Source organism: Somniosus microcephalus, chromosome 5, assembly GCF_052327205.1.
Source record: "Somniosus microcephalus isolate GS21.2 chromosome 5, FLI_Smic_1.0, whole genome shotgun sequence".
In the NCBI taxonomy this organism is placed as follows: domain Eukaryota; kingdom Metazoa; phylum Chordata; class Chondrichthyes; order Squaliformes; family Somniosidae; genus Somniosus; species Somniosus microcephalus.
Window position 1 is genome coordinate 89,522,586 of NC_140991.1, and position 27,129 is coordinate 89,549,714.

General features: G+C 41.7%; 2 protein-coding genes across 9 annotated transcripts in view; one reads left to right on the forward strand and one right to left on the reverse strand.

The window, feature by feature from the left end:
- krit1 (KRIT1 ankyrin repeat containing) overlaps nt 1-11,409 on the reverse strand; it is a 61,718-nt gene extending 50,309 nt beyond the window's left edge. Inside the window, exons 1-3 of one of the 4 annotated variants that reach the window (XM_085987968.1) lie at nt 11,317-11,409; nt 6,354-6,426; nt 3,569-3,727 (exon numbers count right to left, since the gene is read on the reverse strand). In XM_085987968.1, the coding sequence (XP_085844094.1) occupies nt 3,569-3,670 (102 nt within the window). In that variant the 5' untranslated portion in view covers nt 3,671-3,727; nt 6,354-6,426; nt 11,317-11,409. Of the gene's footprint in view, nt 1-3,568; nt 3,728-6,353; nt 6,427-10,972; nt 10,997-11,177; nt 11,280-11,316 lie in introns of those variants that run through there. The other 3 variants (XM_085987969.1, XM_085987970.1, XM_085987972.1) reach the window with 3 other exon arrangements.
- A 27-nt stretch (nt 11,410-11,436) lies between these two features.
- Nucleotides 11,437-27,129, forward strand: part of ankib1a (ankyrin repeat and IBR domain containing 1a) — a 101,054-nt gene continuing 85,361 nt past the window's right edge. For 3 of the 5 annotated variants that reach the window (XM_085987963.1, XM_085987967.1, XM_085987966.1), the window contains exons 1-2: nt 11,437-11,602; nt 21,078-21,192. The gene's annotated coding sequence lies outside the window, so the exon portion shown is untranslated. Of the gene's footprint in view, nt 11,603-11,647; nt 12,018-17,650; nt 18,146-21,077; nt 21,193-27,129 lie in introns of those variants that run through there. The other 2 variants (XM_085987964.1, XM_085987965.1) reach the window with 2 other exon arrangements.

Below are 27,129 nucleotides of genomic sequence, written 5' to 3' on the forward strand. Positions count from 1 at the left end.
CTACTTCAACAATACTGTATCAACAATTAAAATATATTATAATCCATTCTTTGTGCTGGGAACAACTGAGAACTGTCAAAATAAGTTCCACTTTTCTGCATAGCTAATGCAGAACAGAAATAAGTTTTAAGCTCATTTCAATTTACAATTCAGGTTACGTAACAATGGGCCGTATATTCCGATCCCTACGGGTGTGTACGCGCTGTGTACACACCCGTAGGGACATCGGAAATGCCAGTTTCAGGCATGCCAAGCGCATGTGCTGAAAACCGGTATTTCCGATCTGTCAAGAATGCTCGACAGACCGGTTGCCTGCCCTAGAGAAGGGTTCCGCTTTCTAGAGAACATCCGCCCGCTGAAATCTTATGCCTGGTAAAAGCAGGCGTAAGGCCTGCTTTTACCAGCATAAGATTTGAAAAAAGTAAAAAAAAAAATTTTCACTCATTTATCATTTAAAAATACTTTAAAAAAAGGTAAGTTTATTTTTAGCCCTGTAAAAAAACTTTAATTTTTTTTCCAAAAAATTACACTTTTGTTTAAAATATTTAATTTATTGTAATTTCAACTCATTTAAAAAAATGTTTTAAAATTTATTTAATGTTTTACAGTGTTTTTGGGGTGATCTCCATTCATATATTTGACAGATTCCCTTCTCCTATTGGCTCCCCATGGCCCACGTGATCCCAGGGACACTTGTGAACCGCATGCGCCTCTGGGATACGTGGGCCCTGCGCATTTCAAGTTGAAGAGGCCCAGGAGCGGAAGTGTCCAGACCTCGGGAGCCCTTGGGCAAGTCCGTAGGTTTTTTCCAGATCGGAGGCCTCCACACGCAGGAAGCCTCCGATCGGAAAATACGGCCCCTGATCTCAACAAAGATAAAGATAGTGAAAATGGATCTGTTCAGGCTCACAAGAGAATACTTTTAAAATATTCATGATGATTTGCCATAGGTAGTACTGAACTGCAAAGTTCAAAGATCAGCAATTTCCATTACTGAAGTGCAGCTATGTGGATTCCAAAATTCGACACTCAGGTATCTATCCATTCTATATAGTAACGGAGAACTGTATACTAACCAAGACTCTCTCATTTTTACAGCACACAAGGAGGCCATTCTGCCCATTTCAGCTGTACCAGCTCTTTGAAAGAGCTATTAAATAATCCTGTTCCCCTGCCATATAAAGTTTCTTTTTCAAATATTTATCCATTTCCCTTTTAAAAGGCATTAGGGATTCTACTTCCACATTTTTTTTGGTAGGGCACTGCAGATCCCAACAAAACTCTGCAAAGAAAACTGTCACCAAACCTCTCCTTGTGACGATGATCAAATGTCTACCCTCGAGTTACCAACCAGTAGAAATGGTTTTTACCATTTTACCTTATTAAAACACCTCTAATTTGAAACCTCTTTATTTAGATCTCCTGTTAATCTCTGTTCTAGTGAAAAGAGCCCCAGGTTCTCTTGCCTTACCGAGGAGGTGACCAAAGGCTTGGATTTTATCAAATGGATTTTAAGGAGGCTTTTAAAGGCATGGAGACCAGTAGAGAGGCAGAGGGGTGAATAGGGATGAATTTCAGAGTGTAGGGTGAAGACAACTGAAGGTTCAAACCCCCACTCCCACCTCCCGCAAGTAGAGAGGAAAGAAGGAGGATGCATTTAAAGAAAGAAAGACTTGTATTTATATGGCGCCTTTCATGACCACCGGTCGTCTCAAAGCACTTTACAGCCAATGAAGTACTTTTGAAGGAATGTGGGAATGGGCTATGGTGAGAGGACCAGAGAGGAGAAAAAGCTGGTGGAGACTGCAGAGGAAGGTGGGGTGAGGCCATGGAAGATTTATTTTATGCGTTAGGGACACAAAGTTAGTGGTCAGCAAAGACTGGGGCAATGTGTGAACAAAACTTAATGCAGATCAAGATGTGGGCAACTGAGTTCTGGGAAAATTGAAGTTTAAGGAATGTGGGGGCCAGTGAGGAGGGCACTACAGAAATCGAGTCTAGTGGTGACAGAAGCACAAATAAAGATTTTTGCGGTGGCAGAGATAAAGCAGGGTGGATGCAGGTGATGTTGCCATGGTAGATATAAGCACGATGGACAGGATGAGGTTTAAAGCTCAGCTCTGAGTTGAACAGGATGCCGAGGTTACATACAGTCTGGTTCAGCTGAGGGAGCAGCAGGGAGGGGAAGAGAGTTTCTGGAGGCATGAATAAAGTATTACACATGAGGTTTATAAAGAAGATTATGGCTCAAGAAATTATTGACATTATACATTGGAGAGTGTTCAAAGTAGAATGACAATAACATGGAAATGGTACTGATCAAACTTAGACACATACCGCTGAGAGTCAGGACATTAGACTATCACAGGGAATGTATTAATAAAGTCAATCTTGCATTAAAAGAACACTTGCAAGTATTTAGTCTGGCAATCTGGTGTTCATTATATGTGGGTTGATGGTACTCATGCCCTCTAGTTTGTGCTCTCAGTCCCAGTTCAATAACTTGCTTACATACAAGTTATCGGTTTCCTCGTGTTATTTTAAAAGGCAGGAATTTATTACAACACTGTATATAAAGTTAAAATCTCTCCAGCAAAATTTGCAATTAGAAGGCTTTTTCTTATGAAGTAAAAACACAAAATGCTGGGAAAAAAAACCTGCAAAGAGAAATGACATTTCCAGTGTCTACCTTTCATCAGAACTGAAGACATCCAAAACATTCATTATTTTGTTGGATTGAACTGTGCTTCCCATCAATCTGTCTATGTCCTTCTGTAATTTTCTGCTCTCTTCTGCAGATTTCACTATACCTGCTAATAGCATCATCTGCAAAACTACATCTACTCACCTCTACTCCCAAATAACCTATTATAAATGGATAAAACGGAGGGCCCTGCATTGATCCTTGGAGGGGGGTGGGGGGAGGGGCAGGGCAGATGCTACTTGTCTTTTTTGGCCAATCCAAGCCTGTTACTTTTGTCCCAACTCTCTATTCCTACCTCCCAACTAATTTTCTATTCATGCCACAAGGTTGCCTCCAGTTCCATGGGCCTTAATTTTAGCGAATAAACTTTTATTCAGAACCTTTGCAATTGCTTTCTGAAAATCCATGTGTGTGTAATTCATTTATTTACCATCTCAGTAATCTGTCAAAGAACTCTATTTGATTAGTTAGATGTGCTACCTTGTATGTTGGCAGCTCCCTGCAAGAGCTATATGTATACTAAACTTTGCATTCTTCTTAAAAACACTGCGCCTTGAGAGGTTTAGAGTATTTTGCCAAGGTCTGGTATAAAAGCGAGGACTAGATTTACTGCAAGTTCAGAGTCAACAGGTGGAAAAATCTAGTCCGTACACTTGTCCGCCTACTACTCATTAAAGTGCCAAAAAAATCTCCCATTACAATCACCACAAAAAAAAAATCGGTCTTAGGTCACCGGAATTGAAGTTGCAATACCACCTCATTGCAGCTAATTATGAGAAGTGAAACCATATTACACAGCACATATTTACTTTCGGCATCTTTTTACATCTTAAGGGAATACTTAAAAAGTATGTATTTGCTTACTTCATATGATTTTGTTCGATAGTCACGGGAATTCAAACTAGCAGCATTCTTAGGACGAATCACTGCAACAAATGTATCTTCTGGATCATTGAGACTGCCCATGGCTGTTTCACTCCATTTACTTAGTTGGAACCATGAATAGCTACAGTTACAGTTCACCTGTGAACAGAAAACAAAGCGGAGTGTTTCTTTTTTCATAAAAAGGGCAGAATATCAAAAGAAAATCATTTTACATTTGATGAAAATTTGCAGCTGTTAGCAATAGTGAATGAGGCAGTCATTTGGTGGGATTTCGATACATAGTGAAGCAGTATGCAAAAATCAATCATAGCATCTTGGAAACCTAAAAAAAAGATTTCATTCATTAAGAATGTTATGTTTTCTTTTTATAAAATCAACAATATTCCATCAACTGCTTGTTCAATTCTTTTGACTTCACTGAGGTTTTTACAGTGTCTCTTAACTGACAAGGATTTTCCATATGAACTTCTAAAGCATTTTTGTGTCACAGTACACACAGGATAGAAATTAAAATTTGCAAAGAATAATGGTACAGGCTTTTCTAAACACAATGGCCCGGAATTTGCAGTCAGCAGCAAAGCAACGGCGTTTGCCACTGGCCCCGAAGTTCTTAGGCAATCCCTTGGAACTGAGGATGACTTGCTTCCACACTAAAAATGAGTTCTCAGGTGACTGATGAGTCCAATGCGGGACCTACAGTCTCTGTCACAGGTGGGGCAGACAGTGGTTGAAGGGGCGGGTGTTTGGGTTGATGTGCGTTCCTTGTGCTGTTTGCGTTTGGCTTCTGCTTGCTCCCGGCGAAGAGACTCAAGGTGTTCAGCACCTTCCCGGATGTTTCTCCTTCATTTTGTGCGGTCTTGGGCCAGGGTCAGTGGATGTTGCACTTTTTCAAGGAGGCTTTGAGGGTGTCCTTGAAGTGTTTCCTCTGCCCACCTGGGGCTCTCTTGCCGTGCCGGAGCTCCGAGTAGAGCGCTTGTTTTGGGAGTCTCGTATCGGGCATGCGGACGATGTGACCCATCCATCGGAGCTGATCGAGCGTGGTCAAAGCTTCGATGCTGGGGATGTTGGCCTGAGCGAGAACACGGACGTTGGTGTGTAAGCTTCGCACAAAGATCTCATGGTCTCTGTCGGGAATTTCAGGTTTCCAATGCGCAGTTGAAATCAACAGAAGTTAATGGGGATTCCCAACGAAGAGTTGCTGTGACAACAAGCTTTCTAAGCAGCCAATCAAAATGCAAAATGCGAACCAGGAAGTGGGTAAGCTCCTAAAATTCTAACTTTTTAAAAATGTTAGAGAGCAAAACAAAGATTGGGGCTCTCACATGGGAAAAGGCGAACCTGATATAAAGATGAGCAAACTTTAAAAAAAACCTTTTTTTTTTACAAGTTTCTTAAAATTTTTATTAAAATGGATAAATTTGACACTGTACAAAATTAAAATTAGTTTTTCAGGGCCATAACCTTTGTTTATCAGTCAATACACTGTTAAAACCCCAGTTACACCTAATCCCTTTGGGTCTAACTTTTAGTGGGGTATTTAACAGCGTACTTACTGCGGAAGAGCCGAAGTTTGTGCCAGTTTCCAGGATTTAAAAGAAAACACGGATTGTCGGCTCGGTTGGGGGGTCCATAGCACAGCCTGTGGAGGAGCAGTGAATGACAGACCTCAACTTCAGGATTTCTAGATTAGGCTGTGCATTTGCTAAATCCTGAAGTTGCAGTCAGTTTCAAAGGCGAAATAACAGTGAAGGCTGCCAGTTCAACGTCATCAGGACCACAAATTCTGGGCCATTATATCCAGAGTTCGACGTACTGTCAGATACAGATGTATACATGTAAATTTGGAACTCCTTACCTACTTGCCAGGTCCATTATGTTCAAAATGCAGTTACTAATTAACATCAATTGGATTCATCCAGCTAAAATCAGGTGGGATAGGATAGTTTCTCAGGTAGGGAGCCAAGTCAGTCAATTTAGATACAAACATCTTTTAAGGCAGGATTGTCCAATGACCCTATGGCCACACACGACCTGTGCCTTGGGAATTCAGCCCTTGAAGCCAGGCAATGCAAACACATTTGCATTTTTATTTCCTCCTTTGAATATTCTTAACAGGAATAGTCAACTAGATATTTATTGTAAATTTGTTTATATTTAATACTGCACATTTCTCCGTTTCCTACTTAATAAATCTGTCCATTAGTTTGTAGCCTAAGCCACGGGCTGACGAGAGATTTTATTCTTCTGCCTTCCAAAATCAAGGAACTCACATGAGGCCACATGCAGTAAGAAAGAATACAGTGACGAAGGTCTATGTTTGATCCCTGGGCTCACATTATTTACCTAGATATTGGGCAACTAAAGGCATACTTTGGGTGGTAGGAAGCAAGGGCTTGCTCACAGGAGTATTCTGACAATGAACTAAAAGAAAATATCTAATGTTAAAACCCAAAAACAAAGCAACTGAGATGGCTTTTATACTGCAATACTGCCAAAGATTCCTTATGCGACGAAAGCAGCTCCATTTATATTGCAGGGTGGATTCCACCGCAGAAGGAACAGAAAAGCTGCACATGCAATTCACAACTTGCAGCAACTGAGGAAAGTTTCTACATGACAAAGTGCAAGCTTATTTGTGAGCTGTATGGGCGAGCTGAGCCACTCAACCTGCCTGCACGCCTGGAAGCAAAGCTGCCTCCACTTCACACAATAACCTCGTTATTACCACTGAGGTGGAGCTGCCTCCACAGAAACTAGCACTTACTGGTTGGTCTCAGGTGCTGTAGAGGCAGGAGCATCATCTCATTTACTTCACCATACCACTCCCGAACTTGAAGCTGTTGACAGCAACACAGTAAAGTGAGTAGGATACAAAGAAGGTGTTTTTATTGCTTCTGGAGACTGCACTGCTCCTGATATTGCCATTGGAGGCAGCTGTGTTTTCTACTTGCAAGCCTACCCGTACAAGCTCATGCTGTACCTGGTGAATGGGGGCAACAGGGAGCGAGCAGTATGAGATGGGGAAGACAGGACGTGAGGACGAAATGGCTTCGGGCTGCCAGGGGATACATTAGGAGGGATAGGAAGGGTTAGGAATATGGGGACAAGAGGGATTATGACAGAATAGAGGGGAGTGGATAAAGTGATGACAGCAGCAGATGCGGGTATTTGAGGGGAGGTGTTAAGGGCTAGGAGTGGGGAAGACCATGGGGATAACAGGAGTTAATGGAAGGCCAAAGGTGAGGTGACCAATGGCTGCCCGACTTCAGGGAAAATAGTAGGTAAGTGGCAGAATCACGGTGAGTGGGGCGGATGGAGAGCTACGGCAGATAGGAGGCAACCACAGGTGGCCGGTGAATATAGGGGTTGAGTGAATATTTCCAAAAGGGATAGCAGAAGCAATGGAAGTGAGGGGCTGGAAGGAAGAGCATGGCCAGTCGGAAGCCAAAGGGGTATGAAGGTGAATGGGGAAGCAAGAGGCACGAATGGAAGGCAAAGGAAGTGAACTGCCAATAGCTGCAGGCCACATTTGCCCCACACCAGCTACTAGAAGATGCAGCCCAAGTGTTTGTGCACCCTGGTCAAGTTGTATTCTTCATGTACGGGCTAACAAACTTTGTATTGTGAATTGCATCATATTCCAGGCTGATCCTGTCCTTAAGCAACATCCACAACTATCCATTATCCAAGAAGATAGTGAACAACAACAGGAGCTTTGGTTGAATTTGCATCTTCTCAGCCCAAGGACACAAAGGCCAATTTAGATACCTATTCTCCCACAACTGTGGCAAGATAACGCAATGCAGACCAGAAATCAATCGTGCAACTTTCTATTCTGTAGAGCTCAGTGTCACATGATGCAGTGTTCTTAATCATTAAGGTGCCCGGGAGCTAAATCTTCACTATTTTAGTCATTAATATCTCCAAAATTGTTTGAGATTTGTTCGCGCTTTATTTGAAATTTTAACCACAGTAAAAGGACACTTATTTGTCAATGTGAAAATCTAGAAAGCCTAACCAGGATACGTGTTACAATAATTTTTTCCAATTTTAATTTTTATTGACACATTTAACATATTTAAGTAAAAGATCTTTTTAAAGACTATGTAACAAAAACTAAAAAACAATCTTCCAATTTAACAAATGCCTAATCACAAGCTACTTGTAGATGAGGGCGGACATTTGGCCCATCTCAGTTCATTAATTCATAAAGACCTCAACGTCATCCCATTGCAACAACCAATTTCTTCTTAAATTATTCCAGTGGTTTTCTCCTGCACTACTTTATGCAAGTCCCCTGCACTACTTTATGCAAGTCCATTCAAGTGTTGATTCTTCTTTCCATGAAGTATAACTTCCTGATTTCAGTCCTAAAGTTTCATTTTACTAACTTGTATCTGTCAGCTTGTCCTACTCATGTAATTTTCCTGATTTACCGTCTTCATGCCATTTACTATCTTATATACTTCTAGAAGATTACCTTGTTTACATTACAATTGTGACTACACTTCAAAAAGTACTTCATTGGCTGTAAAGCGCTTTGGAACGTTCGGTGGTCGTGAAAGGCGCTATATAAATGCAAGTCTTTCTTTTTTGTAAACAACTCCTTTCCTTAAAAGCCCAAGTTTCTCTAGTCTATCTTCATAACTCAGATTTGTAAAACTAGCAATCAGCCTCATGGCTCTTCCCTGCACTGTCTACAATGCTCAAGAGTCTCTCTTGTGTTTCGATGACTAGAACTGGATGCAGTTCTTATGGTGTGGTCAGACCAAGCACTATACAGTTTGATCATGACTTCCTCTGACTTGCATTCTATCGTTTTGGCTTTGTTGATTGCCGCTTTGCATTTGTTGAACGTGTTCAGATTGCTAGGTCTCTTTCAACATGGAGTATCTGTACTGCCTATTTTTACTTCCTATGTGTAGTACTTTATACTTGTCTGCATTCAATTTTGTTGCCATTGTTCTGGCCACTTGCGTATTCTGTCCAACACATTTTGTCATTTCTGAGCTCCAATTCCACTGACTCGCTGAGTTTGGTTTCATCTGCAATTTTGACCATATTGCATTGAGCATCTAGATCGGTCGCCTAAGTCAGAAGGTTGTGGGTTCAAGTCCCACTCCAGAGACTTGTGCACAAAAAATCTAAGCTGACACACCAGTGCAGTACTGAGGGAGTGCCATCTTTCGGATGAGGCGTTAAACTGAGGTGCCGTCTGGCCAATATTTATCCCTCAATCAGCATCACTAAATCAGATTATCTGGTCATTATCACATTGCTATTTATGGGAGCTTGCTGTGCACATTTTGATTGCCAAGTTTCCTACATTACGACAGTGACTACACTTCAAAAGTACTTCATTGGTTGTAAAGCGCTTTGGGACATCCTGAGGTCATGAAAGGCTCGATATAAATGCAAGTCTTTCTTTCTTTTCTTTCTATGTCACTACAAAATAACATTCAAAATTGCACAGTCCTGATTAATTTCATAGTTATTTTATAATGTGACATTACAATTATTTCTAATTAAAGTTTTGCTGCACTCTGCATAGAAGTGTCAAGACAAATGTACATATCACACATTATAATCATGATCTAGAAACATAGAAGATAGGCGTAGTAGGCCATTCGGCCCCTCGAGCCTGTTCCGCCATTTAATGAGATCATGGCTGATCATCCAAATTCAGTACCCGATCCCTGCTTTCTCCCCATATCCCTTGATCCCTTTAGCCTTAAGAAATATATCTAACTCCTTCCTGAATATATTTAATGAATTGGCCTCAACTGCCTGCTGTGGTAGAGAATTCCACAGGTTCACCACTCTCTGGGTGAAGAAATTCCTCCTCTTCTCAGTCCTAAATGGCTTACCCCTTATCCGTAGACTGTGACCCCTGGTTCTGGACTCCCCTGCCATCGGGAACATCCTTCCTGCATCTAGTCTGTCTAGTCCTGTTAGAATTTTATAAGTTTCAATGAGATTCCCCTCTCATTCTTCTAAACTCTAGCGAATACAAGCCCAATCGACCCAACCTCTCTTCATATGTCATTCCTGCCATCCCAGGTATCAGTCTGGTGAATCTTCGCTGCACTCTCTCCATGGCAAGAACATCCTTCCTCAGATAATGTGACCAAAACTGCACACAATTGTGCTGTGAGGAGGATGCAGAGAAACTCCAGTATGATTTGGACAGGTTGGGTGATTGGGCAAATGCATGGCAGATGCAGTATAATGTGGATAAATGCGAGGTTATCCACTTTGGTGGCAAAAACAGGAAAACAGATTATCTGAACGGCAATAGATTGGGAAAAGGGGAAGTGCAATGAGACCTGGGTGTCCTCGTGTACCAGTCACTGAAGGTAAGTATGCAGGTGCAGCAGGCGGTTAAGGTGACAAATGGTATGTTGGCCTTCATAGCGAGAGGATTCGAATACAGGAGCAGGGATGTCTTGCTGCAGTTGTACAGGGCCTTGGTGTGACCACACCTTGAGTATTGTGTGCAGTTTTGTTTGCCTTATCTGAGGAAGGATGTTCTTGCCATGGAGGGAGTGCAGCAAAGATTCACCAGACTGATACCTGGGATGGCAGGGATGATGTATGAAGAGAGATTGGGTCGATTAGGCTTATATTCACTGGAGTTTAGAAGAATGAGAGGGGATCTCATTGAAACTTATAAAATTCTAACAGGACTAGACAGACTAGATGCAGGAAGGATGTTCCCGATGGCAGGAGAGTCCAGAACCAGGGGTCACAGTCTAAGGATAAGGGGTAAGCCATTTAGGACTGAGATGAGGAGGAATTTCTTCACCCAGAGTGGTGAACCTGTGGAATTCGCTACCACAGAAGGCAGTTGAGGCCAAGTCATTAAATATATTCAAGAAGGAGTTAGATATATTTCTTAAGGCTAAAGGGATCAAGTGATATGGGGAGAAAGTAGGGACAGGGTACTGAATTTGGATGATCAGCCATGATCTCATTAAATGGTGGAACAGGCTCTAGGGGCCGAATGGCCTACTCCTGCTCCTATCTTATCTTCTATGTTTCTATGTAAACATTTTCCTTCAATTTGGCTTTGTGATTATTTGTGACTTTTGGATTGAGATCATTTCCGAAATTGTTACCTATTTATTGAGCCCCAAGAGTGACAAATACGTGAACAGAACTGCAAGTTGCTTTGGATTCGAATTGACAGAAAACACTACTTCAACTATCCTTTCACAATAGCCTCTCAAAATTATAAAGCAGTTCCAAATATAAACTCTGAACAGAAACAAAGTATACAATAAATTTCACATAACAAATATAAGCTGTTCCAGCAGTTGATAAAGGGTTCTGTCTCTTTGTGCCCAAAAGTAAATTAAGTAAAACTTCATAGTCGGTACATACTTTCCATTATACGTCCCAGACCAATTCTCTTCCTCACTTTACTGATTATATATTTGTGGGGGAATTCCAACAATCTCTTGTGGATTGCACAGAGGGGCCTTTACTGCTCGGGTCATAGACCAGGGTCACAGTCTAGAACTGGTGGTGCCAAAGCTAAAATTACACTCAAACTGCCACCAAGCAGACGCGGTCCGGGTTCACTCACAGAGCTGCAGGCCCATCACTGCGAGGCGTTGGTTGTTCAAAACATTAACTTCCGCCCGAGTAACAGGAGGGAGGGAAAAAAACGTCACCAGCTTTCCACGACGATGACGCCTTTCTAAAGATGTCGAGGCCACACTTACCCGTTGCTCCCCGCTCAGCCCCAAAATTTCAATGGAACCATCGACGACATCTTTCAGCCCCTCGGCCTCGGCGCATGCGCGGCCGATGACAGCGCCAACTTACCCTTCCGGGTCACAGCGTCCACTCTCCACGAGCCCGAGTAGGGGTTGGTAACCAGTTCCGGGTCAGAGGTCTGGGCTTTTGTTTTCACGCAGTCCGAGTTGAAGCGGTGAGGAGGAGGAGGAGACGACTTATAAGAAGGAGAAGAAGGCGGAGAGCGGCTGGTTGGCTGGCGGCGCCCGGAGGGTAACGGCCTCTGTACTCGCACTGTCCGCGTCCTGCCGTCTGTTGGGCGGCTTCTGAGGAGTCACGGCAGAGGGTGGGCGGGGCGGTTAGATTCCGTGTGAGAGCCCGGTTTGTTGGACGCCGGTTCTTCGGGCGGCGCTGGGAGTCGCGGGCCTCTCAGACGGGGCTGTGTTGATTGCAAGTTCTGGTTCGGTGTGAGTGGGGCGGTGGTCGCCACTGCCGCTGCTCCGGTCGGACCCCGCGCCGCCCTCCGCTGTCTCTCTCTCTCTCTCTGGCTGATTCTTTGTTTATCGGGCAATCCCGGTGCACGGCAGTTAGCGGTTCAAGGCAAGAGCGGCAGCGCCGGAGTCCGGCCAACCAGCACAGCTGACAGTCCTTTCTTATTTAACTGTTGTATCAGATATTCGAGATGAAGGTTAGCTGGGCGAAGGTCTTACTTAATGATGGTGGTAGTGTTAATCTATCGCCTCGGATCGCTTTTCTGTCTGAAATATTCCTTGGATTGTGGAGCGGATTAGCGTTTGTTATTGTTTGAAAGCAGAATTAAGTAGACAAGGTGCCAGACCTGACATGTTTGGTATTTTGCTTACGCAGTGATGTTTCTTGATATGGGGGTTAACCTTGTGGTTACTGTGACTATATACATTAACATGTACAATCTTGGGGATAAAGTACACGATTTAAAAATTATTTCACTGAACCCAACTGTATAGAATCAAATGGATCTTAATGTTTGGTTTTAATTTTGTTTCGAACAAAGAAAAGCATAAGCAAGAAGTTCATATGTCTATAACCAAAGCCATCTTAATTACAGTTTACCAGTTCAGCCTTTGAGCCTCCATTCAAGTTTACTAAAATGACTGGTGAAGAGCTTCAAAAAAATGAAACTAACTGCAACAATTTTTGAAATGTCATGAAGTTTCTAAACTTCTATTAGCTGTTAAGGGAAGAGATGCTGGGGTGGAAGTACTGAGTGGTGAGGCCCACGTTTTGGTGCTAGGAACCTTACTGTTCCTAAAAAGGGGGAATGAAGCTGTAGAGTCTGATGAGGCAGCCAGTCAGTGACGGAATGAGCTACATAAAATCTAACCAGTGTAACGTGGCAAATGAAATTCAATATGGATAATGTATGGTATTGCACAAATTAGAAGTAAATTGGTGTACATGAATCTCAAAGTTAACATACGGTACAGCAAGCAATTAGGAAAGCAAATGGTATGTTAACCTTTATTACAAAAGGATAAAGAGTAAAGAAGTTTTACTCCAACTGTATAGGGCATGGTGAGACTGCACCTGGAGTACTATACTCAGGTGAGGAGATCAAAACTAAGGAAAGACATACTTGCCTTAGAGGGAGTGCAATGAAGGTTCACTAGACAGATTCCTGGGTTGAGGGGATTGTCCTATGATGAGAGATTGAGTACACTAGGCCTATATTCCCTAGAGTTTAAAAGAATGAGAGGTGATCTCATTGAAACATAAAATCCTTAAGGGGCTTGACAGGGTAGATGCTGGGCGGATGTTTCCTTTGGCTGGGGAGATTAGAACTGGGGATCACAGTCTCAGAATAAGGGGTCAATCATTTGGGACAGAGATGAGGAGAAATCTCTTGACGCAAAGGGTTGTGAATCTTTTGAATTCTCTACCCCAGAGGGCTGTGGATGTTCAGTCGTTGAGTATATTCAAGTTTTTTTGGATAATAAGGGAATCAAGGGATACGGGGATAGGGCGGGAAAGTGGGGTTGAGGTAGAAGATCAGCCATGATCTCATTGAATGGCGGAGCATGCTCAAAGGGCCGAATGGCCTACTCCTGCTCCTATTTCTTAGTTTTTGACATCCTACTTGGTGTTAATACAGTAATGGGTGAATTTGAAAGTGTTCTAGAGATGTTAGATCTGCCAATTTCTTTTTTGGTCAGCAAGATGTCTTTGTGCAGAAATCAAGTGTTCTGAAGGACTATGGGCCTGCTAATTCAGGTATTGGTTGCCGAGTCTACCAAAAAGGATTGAATCATAGAAATTTATGGCACAGAAGGAGGCCATTCGGCCCATTGTGCCTGTGCCGGCCAAAAAAGAGCTCTCCAGCCTAATCCCACTTTTCAGCTCTTGGTCCGTAGCCCTGTGGGTTATGGCACTTCAAGTGCATATCTAAGTACTTTTTAAACGCAATGAGGGTTTTTGCCTCAACCACCGTTTCAGGCAGAGAGTTCCAGACCCCCACCACCCTCTGGATGAAGACATTTCTCCTCAACTCCTCTCTAATCCTTCTACCAATTACTCTATGCCCCCTGGTCATTGACCTCTCTGCTAAGGGAAATAGGTTCTTCCTATCCACTCTATCTAGACCCTTCATAATTTTATACACCTCAATTAAATAATCTCTCGCCTCCTCTGTTCCAAAGAAAACAATCCCAGCCTATCCAATCTTTCCTCATAGCTAAAATTTTCCAGTCCTGGCAACATCCTCGTAAATCTCCTCTGTACCCTCTCTAGTGCAATCACATCTTTCCTGTATTGTGGTGACCAGAACTGTATGTAGTACTCTAGCTGTGGCGTAACTAGTGTTTTATACAGTTCAAGCATAACCTCCCTCCTCTTGCATTCTAAATTGACTTGGCTTGAGTTCTGTTGCCATCTTGGACTCATCCTGACCCGACCCACTTCTTTCCCCCCCCCCCCCCCCCCCCCCCCCAAAACAGATCCTGCTTATCACATTTTTCTGCTTTCCCACTCCCCCAAATATATTTGCCAGTTGGTCACTAGCATTTAGCGTGTCCAGTCACAGTGGAGTCACAACTTACGCAAGTGAATAGGACGCTGAAATATATCATCATAGCATTATATATAAATACGTTGACAAAGGTCCTGCTGAAGTTGTACAGTACTCTGGTCAGACCACACTTGAGAACTGTGTCCTGTTTTGGTCATTGACACACGAGGAAGATTATTCAACCCTGAGTGACCATACAGGGAACACAGCCATGAGGTTGACCCTAACGTTAGCGGATTGAACTTTATGCAAAGACTTTGATTCTTAATCCTGGAAACAAATTGTCTGAGCAGAGACCTTATCGAGGTATATAAGATAGTAACTTGTATAGAAAAGATAAATCTTGAATGTTAAACCATGACAGGACAAGGGAAAACATATACTCAACTTGGTTAATAACAAACTTAGGACTGTTTGTCAGTTATTCATCAAGCAAAGTGATGAGCACTTGGAGTGGACTTCAGAATAGTCTATTGTATTCTTCCCATTCTAATAGTTTGCTCAAAATGTCCTTGGTTGAGTATTTGGAACTGTATGCAACTATTTTGTTTTAAGCTTTTATGTTTTCCCTCTAATTTGCTTGTCTTTTCTGCTAGTAGACTAATTTCAAGAGTTCTTTTGCTTAGTGTGCTTGTGTACCAATAAATCAGTTTGTAGATGGAATGGTAATGTACTGTATGTGCCTGACCTGGTGGTGAGTAGTGTACAATTTCCTCCCACTGCTTCCCCTTGCAGAACACTAACTAATATGCTTTCCTACAGGGAAGAAATTCTGAGAAAAAGTAATCTTGTCTACACTTACCTTTCAATAGCCAGTTTAAGAAGCCTGGTGAAGGCTTTCAGTGTGAAGTGCTCAACATCATGAGGGGTCTAGACAGAGTAGATAGAGAGAAACTGTTCCCATTGGCAGAAGGGTCGAGAGTCCGAGGACACAGATTCAAGGTGATTGGCAGAAGAACCAAAAGTGACATGAGGGAAAAACTTTTTTACACAGTGAGTGGTTAGGATCTGGAATTCACTGCCTGAGAGGGTGGTGGAGGCAGATTCGATAGTGGCTTTCAAAAGGGAATTGGTTAAGCACCTGAAAGAAAAAAAAATTGCAGGGCTACAGGGAAAGGGTGGGGTAGTGGGACTAGCTGAATTGCTCTGGCAGAGAGCTGGCATGGGTTCGACGGGCCGAAATGGCCTCCTGTGCTGTAACCATTCTATGACTTTTATGATTCCAATAAGGTTGCTTTGAGACAGACAGATTTCTCTAGGATAGCTGCATCACTCATGCACATTGCATACTGTCACTATTGAAAATAAGTAACTTTGCTCCATTCAAATTTGATGCAAAATTATGACTTGTTTGTGTGTAGCTCTCCCAGAATAATCCAAGTATCTCAACCTCCTGTAGCCTTATTTTTCTATCTTAAGGATTGAGTTCAGGATTTTTTTCAGATGAAAGTCCCCAACTTTTATTTTCATATGTTGCCCCCAGGACTATGTAATGGCTGCAAGATGAATTGTTGTAAGTGAAAATTCAAGAGTAGAAGCTTTGTCCTGACATAGTCAATATAATTTTTAAATTTCTACTCATCATACAGTTGGTTTTCCTAATGTGTGGTTAAATACTGTTTTAGTATATAAAGTCAATCTGTTAAACCTCTAAAGAATAGCATTTTGAACGATACCAGCCATATGATGTATTGATATATTTTCACAGTGTAATATATTTTAGTGTGTGGTGGCACCTTAGCTTTCCAATGAGTCTGGTACACAAGTGTTTTTTCAAGTTGGTTACACAAAATAGCAACCAGAACTGTGGAAAATGAGCTGTTGCTCGGCCTCGGCCACTCTACTTCAGTCAGCAAGGGTTGCACAAGAGCATTTGATCTTGGCTCTCCTGATATTTCTAAATTGCTTGAGATTTTAGCTCGATCATCTGAATCTCTTAGATTAAATTGGATTTGAATGCCTTTCCAGATATCTATCTCTATCTAGGACCCTTCAACAGGAAGAATGATGTAGGTATTTTTGAATTTTAAAAAAAAGTAGCAGCCCTGATGCAATCTTGTTGTCCAGCTCATTGCGTCATTGAAGCAAATGAACTTGGGATGGTAGGATGAGAATTCTTTTGGTCATCTGCCCAAATATCTCCTTTTGTGGCTTGGTGTCAAATTTTGTTTTATAATACTCCTGTGAAGCGCCTTGGGACGTTTTACTACGTTAAAGGCACTGTATAAATGCAAGTTGTTTTCCCTACATTTCAAATGAAATGATCACAGCTGGGCAGAGTAAAGAGATACTGAGCGCAGGTGCAGTGGGCAGGTTGGCGGGAGGAGAAATCCGAGGGAAAGCCAGTTTGCAGTTACTTTGTGTGGTATTCACTTTCCTTCAGCTCAGTTTGAGAATAAGAGAAATTAAGATGGGGGTGCTTTTAAAAATGAAATGTTCTGATTTAAAGAAAAAAATACTTCAAAGCTTCAAGTAGCACTTCACGAGCAGTATTCCGTCAAGTTGAATAAATGGGTTATGTAGCAACAGGTGTTGCTATAAGTTGGCATGAGTCTAGCTTTTAACTTTGATTGCTCATGTACCTGAAAACTGCTGAGTCAGGTAAAGCTAATGGACAATTCATTTGGTGCATCTAAGCATGATAAAGTAATCTCTATTTTTGAGTAATGAGTTATACTCATAAATAATTAAGAATCATACCCCTATAACTGTACACACACAGATAGAAAGAAGAAAATGATTGGCATTTATATAGTGCCTTTCACGTCCTCAGGAGATCCCAAAGCACTTCGCAACTAACAAATTATTTTGAAGTGCAGTCGCTGTTGTAATATAGGTAAACGTGGCAGCCAATTTTGTACACAGCAAAGTCTCATAAGCAGCAGTGATATAAATAACCAGTTAATTAATCTAGTTTGATGTTGATTGAGGGTTAAATGCTGGCCAATATCATGGAAGAAACACCCCCTGCTCGTCAAATGTGTTTTTTACATCCCATCTAACTAGGCATACATGGGCCATAGTTTAATACATCATCTGAAAGGGAGCAACAAAGCACTCCCTCAGTACTGCACTGAAGTACCAGCTTAGATTGTGTGCTGAAGTCCTGGAATGTAGCTTGAAGCCACAGCCTTCTGACTCTGGCAACAGAATTAACAATTGAGTCACGCTGGTGCGAGAAACGTGATGGTAGTGGTTTTCAAACCACAAACAACCCCCTTGACACACATGAGGGCTCCTCCTCAGTCTTCCCTGTCCTAATGTTTGAATCACGGCACAGAAATAAGGTGCCAAGCAATGAACAGGTATAGAAATCAGAAGATTGCACAAATCCCCTTGGTGATCCCAAGGGTCCAGGGAATTTAAGTGCTTTTCTTTTTGCATTAAACATTAAACCAAGGCCCCTTCTGCTTGTTCTAATAGATGCAGACGATGCTGTGGTGCTATTCAAAGAGCAAGGAGTTCTAATGATGTGCTAGCCAACATTTTTCCCCCTCAATCCAAGGCCACACAATCAGTTTAACTAATCACTTATCTCATTGCTGTTTGTGGGACCTTGCTGTGCACAAATTGGCTGCAGTATTTGCCACATAATGTTGATTGCAATTCAAAAATTGGCTGCAAGGTGCTGTGGGATGACTCAAATTGATCAGGTAATCTATGAATGCAAGTTTTCCCTTTTCTTCCTTATCCCAAGATGTAAGCTCTTTCTTATCCGGCACCTATGGGACCAGGATGGTGCCGGTTGATGAAAAATTCTGGATAACAGAGAGGTATACCTACCAAGGCAATTTTTAACAAACAAAAATAAAAAATCAAGAAATGTACTGTATGGGTACTCGCCTACAGAATGTTCCGTTAAATGTATGGTAGAATCGGCAAGATTACTGGTTATTGAGATATATCTATTTTGCCGGTTATTGAAGTATTCCGGATGATAAAGTGCCGTTTAAACAAGAGTTTACTGTGCTTGCTGCCATATCTCTTGCTGAAGCGGCTCAGTAAAAAGCAAAAGGAGAACCTTGAGAGTAACCTATGATGAATCTGATAACTACACAACTCTCTGCATGACAGTTGGAATCATAGAATGATACAGCACAGGAGGCGGCCATTCAGCCCATCATCCCTGTGCTGGCTATCCAACTAGTCCCACTCCCCTCTTTCCCCATAGCCCTGCAAATTTTTTCCTTCAAGTATTTATCCAATTCCCTTTTGAATATGCTTCCACTACCCTTTCAGTCAGTGCATTCCAGATCACAACAGCTCGCTTCGTAAATCTGTTTCCACATGTCGCCTTTGGTTCTTTTGCCAGTTGACTGTGTCCTCTGGTTACTGACCCTTCTGCCACTGGAAACAGTTTCTCATCAAACCAGTTCATGATTTTGAACACCTCTATCAAATCTTCTCTTAACTTTCTCTGCTCTAAGGAGAACAACCTCAGCTTCTCCAGTCTCTCCACATAACTGAAATTCCTCATCCCTGGTACCATTCTAGTAAATCTCTTCTGCACCCTCTCTAAGGCCTTGACATCCTTCCTAAAGTCTGGTGCCCAGAATTGAAAACCTAACTCCAGCTGAGGCCTAACCAGTGTTTTATAAAGGTTTAGTATATCTTCCTTGCTTTTGTACTCTATGCCTCTATTAATAAAGCCAAGGATCCCATATTCCTTTTTTAACAGCCTTCTCAACTTGTCCTGCCACCTTCAAAGATTTGTGTACATACACCCCCAGGTCTCTCTGTTCTTGCACCCCCTGTGGAATTGTACCATTTGGTTTATATTGCCTCTCCTCATTCTTCCTGCCAAAATGTATCCCTTCATACTGCTCTGTTAAATTTCATTTGCCATGTGTCTGTCCACTTCACCAGTCTGTCTCTGCCCTTCTGAAATCTGTTACTATCCTCCTCATTGTTTACTACATTTGACTTTTGTGTCATCTCTATCTTTGAAATGATTCTCTGTATACCCAAGAAATGATTCTCTGTATACCCAAGCCCAGGTTATTAATAATATATCACCAAGAGCAGCGGTCCTAATACCGACCCCTGGGGAACACCACTGTATACCTCCCTCCAGTCTGAAAAACAACTGTTCACCACTACTCTCTGCTTTCTGTCCCTTAGCCAATGTTGTACCCCCACTGTCTCTTTAATCCCATGGCTTTAATTTTGCTAACAAGTCTAGTTCTGCAAAATAGTTAGGCTGTTAGTGTTTTGAATTTTCCTTCGCTTTACTGCAGGGAAGGTTCAAAGCATTAACAGCAAAACTAGGATTTCCACATGCACATTTGCTTAAAAGTTGCATTTGCAGCATCATTCTTGTGGTTGCAGAAGATCTTTGATGGGATGTGTCAGCACAGAGCAGTGACGTGAAATTGCATTGCTGGCCCATTCTAGTAAGCTGAGCGTTCAGCCAGTCTATGGTCATAACATAGTGACCAACCAGAAGGTGACTGGGATGTGCAGGGACTTGAGCATAGATTATAGATTGTGACGCTTTTTAGGTCCAGGCCTGTTTATGGTTGCGACGGGTTATAGGATGCGGCAGGTTTGAGGTAATACATTAAGTGAAAGAAGGACCGAGTTGCCTGGGTTCAAGGGGATGTCCCACAAAAGGCAAATGAGAGAAACAATGTTTTTTGCTCGTGTTGGTTGATGGGTAATTGTTAACCAGGACAGCAGGGGAATGCCCTCCTCTTGGAATTAATTAGTAAACTTAATTAAGCAATATAAATAACACCGGAAAGTAGAAATTTCACCTTAACAGAAATTTAAATATCGAATAGTTTGTTATAAGCAACTTTGTATTGAGTAGACGGTAATGCTTTAAAATTTCTTAATTCCACACGACAGGTAGATGGGCTCTCAGTGTAATATCTCATCCAAAAGGACACCTTTCCCTCAGTACTGCACTGAAGTAAAGGTTAAGTGCTCAAATCCTAGTATGGGACGTGAACCCACAATCTTCTGGCTTAGACAGGGTCTAGGGAGAGCATTTTGAGCTGTGAAATATGAGGAGGAACTAGTGGTGGGTAGTTGAAACAATTTGATGCTAAGAATAGAGTGTATCAGATCAGAGGTATATTGGTACCAATATGTCAAGTAAGCCACTTACACTAATGTACTGGAATAAATACACAACTGTAACTTTCTATGCACAGGGATCAAAAACATTAATATGTAACTGGTACAGATAGTATGTGAATTAACTATCATTTTTTTCTAGATATCTTAGAGGGAGTGTAGCGATCATGCTGCCTATTCACTCCATTAAGATGTAATCTTGTTCTTTTGGCTTGTCCATGAAGTTGAGAGGAAGCAAGAAAATGGGCAACTTTTTTTGAGCTATAAAAAATGTCTGTCTCTCAAATTGCTTCCCTCATCCCACAAATAAATTTTTTAAGTACCATCAAGCAATGTGTCTCTTTGGATGAAGAGAATCAAAATTTCTTGAAAAAAATCATGGGAAACTGAATCTTGTTTTTCTGTATATCATTCAGATATGTTTGAGAAATTTGATGAGGAGCTATATAAAAACATCCCTCCCAGTCACCACCACCACATTTTTTTTTAACCAATAATATTTTAATCAGACATTGACTTTTGAAGTAATTAAGATTACTAAAATCGATGACACTAATAATTCTGAATTATCTGAAATGTATAAGTTGTACAGTTATGAAATGTTTAACAGTATTTTTCTTTTAGGTGCCGACTGCAATCTTCAAACTACCACACATACTCCTTCAGGGCAGAACTGTCTGGGCCAAGTATCTTTTGCCAGTGTCATCAATGTTGCCCTCTGACGAAAAGCTGACAGAAGGTGTGTTTCTGTGGGGCAGGGTATTTTTGTACTTACTTTTTGTACAACTGAGATGGAGAGCTCTGTTCCAACATGGCGTTCTCACCTAATAGCCTAGATAAGGATTGTTTACCTGCCAGTTATACTATACTGCTCAGATGTGGGTGGGTAAGCACAAGCCATAAACACATGTTTATTGTTTTCATTGCATTCCAACATCTTTTGGCTTCCAAAAGCCTTTTAACTAACGTTTCCATCTGCTGTTTATCTATCTAGTTCTCTGGATTCTTGCTTTGTGCAAAATAGCTGGCATTGTTTGCAAAGCATTTTTGGACTTTTAGAAATTTGATACAGTGGGTGCATAGATGAGGATGGAACACCCTTCTTGCCAAAGAAAAATAGTGAAGTGGTGATATTACCAATGGCAATGATATTTCAATGGTTAATAATCAGTAATGCTAAAATTGGGTATCATCAGTACTAAAACCGTGACACATTCAGAACAGGGACATAGGTAGGCAGTTTAGTTACTAAGCTTACAAGCAACAATAGTGTATAAATTGTAAAAAGATCAGTGACATAACTGTTAGTAAGCTTATGTATATTGGGAGTGCTAATTAGTGACCATATAACTGAATGAACATGTTCATTAAATTGACTATATATTTCTGCCACTAGAGGCAGCTGGTGATTTACTAGACTTTAGCATACGTGGCACACAACTGGCTTAGCCACCAATCATTAAACCAATCTGGCTCGACCACTTGAAGTTTTACCGGGCTACACACTACAAAACTCTACGATCTATGAACATCCAGGCTACATTTTTTTTTAATGTTGGGATACCACCAACTGCTTCTTGAAACACCCCTCCTGTGCTCTGTCCACATGTCTACCAACAACTGCAAGGAGGTCATGGATTCCTCATCACTGAAATAGAGACCATCCTTTCTGCTGCTTCCTCCCTTCTCATTGCCCACCAAGCCAAATCTCCCCCAGACCCTTCCAGGTGATGTAGCACCTGCTCTCTTGACACTATTCCCACTAAACTCTTGACCACAAAATTAACCTACTTGGCCCCCATGCTATCTAACATTGCAAATGGTTCCTTCTCTTCGGGTATTATCTCTCTCCCGTTCGAAACTGTCGTCTTCAATTCCTCCTCAAAAAACCCCTCAACCCTTCTGTCCTCGCTATCTACTGCTCTGTTTCCAACCTCCTTTCCTCTACTAGGTTCTTGAACATGTTGTCACTAGCCAGATGTGTGCCCATCTCTCACAATTCCCTGTTTGAATCCCTCCAGTCAGATTTCTGACCCTCCTACAGCACTGAAGTGACCCTAACCAAAGTCACAAACTACATTCACTGTGACTGTGACCATGGTGTATTCTAGCTGCAGCTTTCGATCATGCCATTCTTCCCCATTGTCCAGTTCAGTGAGACTGCCCTTGCCTAACTGAGCAATTGCTGTTCTTTGTACCCCTACACTGTCACCTCAGGAGCTTTCCAAGGATCTACCCTTCGCCCTTTCCTCTTTCTCATCTACATACTGCCTCTTGGTGACATTTATCTGCTGACATGGGGTCACCTTCCACATATATGCACCCAACTCTTTGTTTGTCTGACATCCAATCTTGGATAAACCATACATTCTTCAGCTGAACAATGGAAAGACCAAAACCATCGTTTTAAACCCCTTTCATAAACACTATCTCCATCCGAACCAGACTATTGCAACCGTGGTGTCCTGTTTGACCCTGGGCTGAATTTCTGACCTCATCTCCTCTCGCTCATAAAGACTGCCTAACTTTATTTCTGACATTGCCTGCCTCTGCCCCTATCTCAGCCGATCTGCTGCTGAATCTCTGATCCATGCCTTTGTCACCTCCAGTACTCGATTTGCTCCAGTGCTCCCCTGGCTGGCCTCCTATCGTCAACCTTGCAAAACTCCGCTGTCCTTGTTCTATTCCCTACAAACCCCATTCAGCCACTGTCCTCGCTGACTTTTATAGCTCCTGATCTCAATACCTCAGATTTAAAATTCTCATCTTTTTGTTCAAATCTATCCATGGCCTTAAAATTGCATAGAATATACGGCACAGGAACAGGCCATTCAGCCCAACTAGTCCATGCCAGCATTTATGTACCACTCAAGCCTCCTCCCACCCTTCCTCATCTAACTCTTATCAGCATAACCCTCTATTCCTTTCTTCCTCATATGCTTATCTAGCCTCCCCTTGAATGCATCCAAACTATTCTCCTCAACCACTCCTTGTGGTAGCGAGTTCCACATTCTCACCACTCTTTGGGTAAAGAAGTTTCTTCTGAATTCCCTATTTGATTTCTTGGTGACTATCTTATATTGATGGCCTCTAGTTTTGCTCTTCCCCACAAGTGGAAACACTCTGTATCTACTCTATCGAAACCTTTCATAATTTTAAAGATCTCTCTATTAGGTCACCCCTTAGCTTTCTCTTTTCAAGAGAAAAGAAACCCAGCCTGTTTATCCTTTCCTGATGGGTATAACCTTGCAATTCTCGTATCATCCTTGTCAATCTTTTTTGCACCTTTTCCAATGCCTCTATATCCTTTTTATAATATGGCGACCAGAACTGTACACAGCATTCCAAGTGTAGTCTAACCAAGGTTTAATACAAGTTTAGTATTACTTCTCTACTTTTCAGTTCTATCCCTCTAGAAATAAACCCTAATGCTTGGTTTGCTTTTGTTATGGCCCTATTGACGAGCGTCGCAACTTTTAGTGATTTGTGTATTTGTATTCCCAGATCCCTTAGCTCCTCTACCCCATTTATATATTTTTTCCAAGTAATGCGTGATCTCCTTATTTTTCTTACCAAAATGTAATAACCTCACATTTATCAGAGTTGAAATTTATTGGTCAATTATATGCCCATTCTGCAAGTTTATTAATGTTGTCTTGTAATTTGTTGCAGTCCTCCTCAGTATTGACTATCCCACACCCCCAATTTGGTGTCATCCGCAAATTTAGAAATTGTGGTTTTGATTCCAAAGCCTAAATCGCTAATGTAAATTGTGAACAACAGTGGTCCCAGCACTGATCCTTGTCGGACCCCACTTTCCACCTTCTGCCACTCTGAATTACCCCTACTCTCTGTTTTCTTTCTTGCAGCCAGCTATCTATTCATTCTGCTACTTCTCCCCAGACTCCGCATGCTCTGACCTTATTCGTTAATCTATTAAGTGACAACTTATCAAAGGCCTATGGAAATCTAGATAAATTACATCTACTGCGTTACCCTTGTCTACTCTCTCTTCAAAGAGTTCAGTCGGTTTGGTCAAGCAATACTTTCCCTTTTGAAATCCATGCTAATTATTCATTATTGCATTTTTGTTTTCTGGATGTTTTTCTATTTTCTCCTTTTAGTTGGGATTCTATTATTTTACCTACCAACGTTAGCTATCCGCCAGTCTTCTGGCACTGCACCTTTTTTCTAATGAATTATTAAATATGTGTAATAGTACCTCTGCTATCTCTTTGCTAGATTCTTTTAAAATGCGCGGATGCAATCCGTCCAGACCAGTGGTTTTATCCTCAGTTTTAGTTTATTTAATATTTCTCTTTTTAAATGCAGTTATATCATTTCTAATGTCATCTTCCGATATCATGTCTACCTAAAATGTCAGGTAATTTAATTTCGTAGTTTCTCTTTGCCTTCCTAATTGTGTTTTTGACTTCTCTCCTTATCTCTTCGTATTCTCCCTATCATGCTCACCCCTGCTGTCCATGGACATAGTGAATGCCTCTTTTTTTACCCTCAGTGTTTAGTTTGTTCTTGTTTTTTAAGCAGAGTATATTTTTCCTGGACTCTGCTGAACATCGTTTTAAACGTTTCCCATTGCTGTTCTACATCATTGTTTGCCAATATTGTTGTCCATTTTATTTTCCCAAGTTCTATTCTCAGGCCCTCACAATTTGCCTTTCTCCAATCTATTACCCTGGTCTTTGTCATTCTTACGTCCTTCTCAATTATTATCTTGAAGCGTATTATATTATGGTCACTATTGTCTAGATGCTCCCTTACTTTTACTTATTTGCTCTGGTTCATTCCCCATTATTAGATCCAGTAGCAAATCCTCCCTTGTTGGGCTTCTTGAATACTGGGTTAGAAAGGAGTCCTGAATACATTGTAGGAACTCCATTTCCTTACCCCCTTTACCTATCTCTTCTGGCCAACTCATTTTGAGGTAGTTGAAATCCCCCATGATCTTTTTTTTACTGATTTCCCTAATTTGTTTGCATATTTCTTCCTCCACCTCCCTTCCACTATTAGGTTGTCTGTAGACTACCCCTCTTGGTGTGATTGATCCTTTATTATCTTTTATCTCTATCCACATGGATTCTATTTCTGTCTTACTGATGGCTGCGTCACATTTTTTCTACTACCATTGTTATCTCTAATAAGTACAGCTACGCCACCTCCCCTTTTTCCTAAATATGCTATATCGTGCAATGTTTAATTCCCAGTCCTGATTTTTCTGTAGCCATGTCTCCGTAATCCTCACTATATCTGGTTCCTCGCAACGTATTATTGCCTCCAGTTCCCCTGTTTTATTATGGAACAGTTTAACTCCTATTTTATTTTCACTTTATTTTTAACCATCTTTTTACACTCCTGTTCTATAACTACTTATTCCCATGCCATTTATGTCATGGGAATAAGAGAGTTAAATGCGTGGCTCAAAGACTGGTGTGGGAGAAATGGGTTTTGCTTCCTGGGACACTGGCATCAGTACTGGGACAGGAGAGAGCTGTTCCGTTGGGACGGACTTCACTTGGCCAGTGCTGGGACTAGAATCCTGGCGAATCGAATAACTAGGGCTGTAGAGAGGGCTTTAAGCTAATTAGTGGGGGGGAGGTTTTAAGAGAGCGAAAAATAAAAATGACAGCGGAGAAGGCAATAGAGCAAGGTAGCAGCGGGGGAATTAAAAACCAAAGCGTGTCAGGAAGGGACAGAATGTATAATGATAAAGGTAAAGTAGTAAAAGGGGTAAAAGCAGGAATAAATTGTCAGAAAACATATTTGAAAGTTCTTTATCTGAATGCACACAGCATTCGTAACAAAATTGACGAGTTGACAGTGCAAATAACGACACATGGGTATGATCTGGTGGCCATTACGGAAACATGGCTGCAAGATAATCATGACTGGGAACTAAACATACAAGGGTATTTGACAATTAGGAAGGACAGACAGGAAGGAAAGGGAGGTGGGGATGCTATGTTAATCAAGGATGGAATCACTGCAATAGTCTTATCGAAACATATAAGATTGTGAGGGGGCTTGATCGGGTGGATGCGGTGAGGATGTTTCCACTGATGGGTGAGACTAGAACTAGGGGGCATAATCTTAGAATAAGGGGCTGCCCTTTCAAAACTGAGATGAGGAGAAACTTCTTCACTCAGAGGGTAGTAAATCTATGGAATTTGCTACCCCAGAGAGCTGTGGAAGCTGCAACATTAAATAAATTTAAAACAGATAGACATTGTCCTAGCAGATAAGGGAATTAGGGGTTACGGGGAGAGGGCAGGGAAGTGGACGTGAGTCTAGATTCAGATCAGCCATGATCCTATTGAATGGCGGAGCAGGCCCGAGGGGCCGTATGGCCTACTCCTGCTCCTATTTCTTATGTTCTTATGTTCTCCCTTAGTTTAGTCTGTCCTATGCTTTCCTGTTTTGTTTATATTTAGGCTTGTTTCATTTCTTGTAGATCCCTCCTCTTCTCTCTTTCCCCCCCCCCCCCAGTCTTATTAGTTTAAAGCCTCTGACACCTCCCTATTTACCCTTTCCGTTAGGACACTGGTCCCATTCTGGTTCAGATGGAGCCCGTCCCATCGATACAGCTCCTTCCTCTCCCAGTACTGGTGCCAGTATCCCATGAAAAGGAACCCCTCTTACCCACATCAGCCCTTTAGAC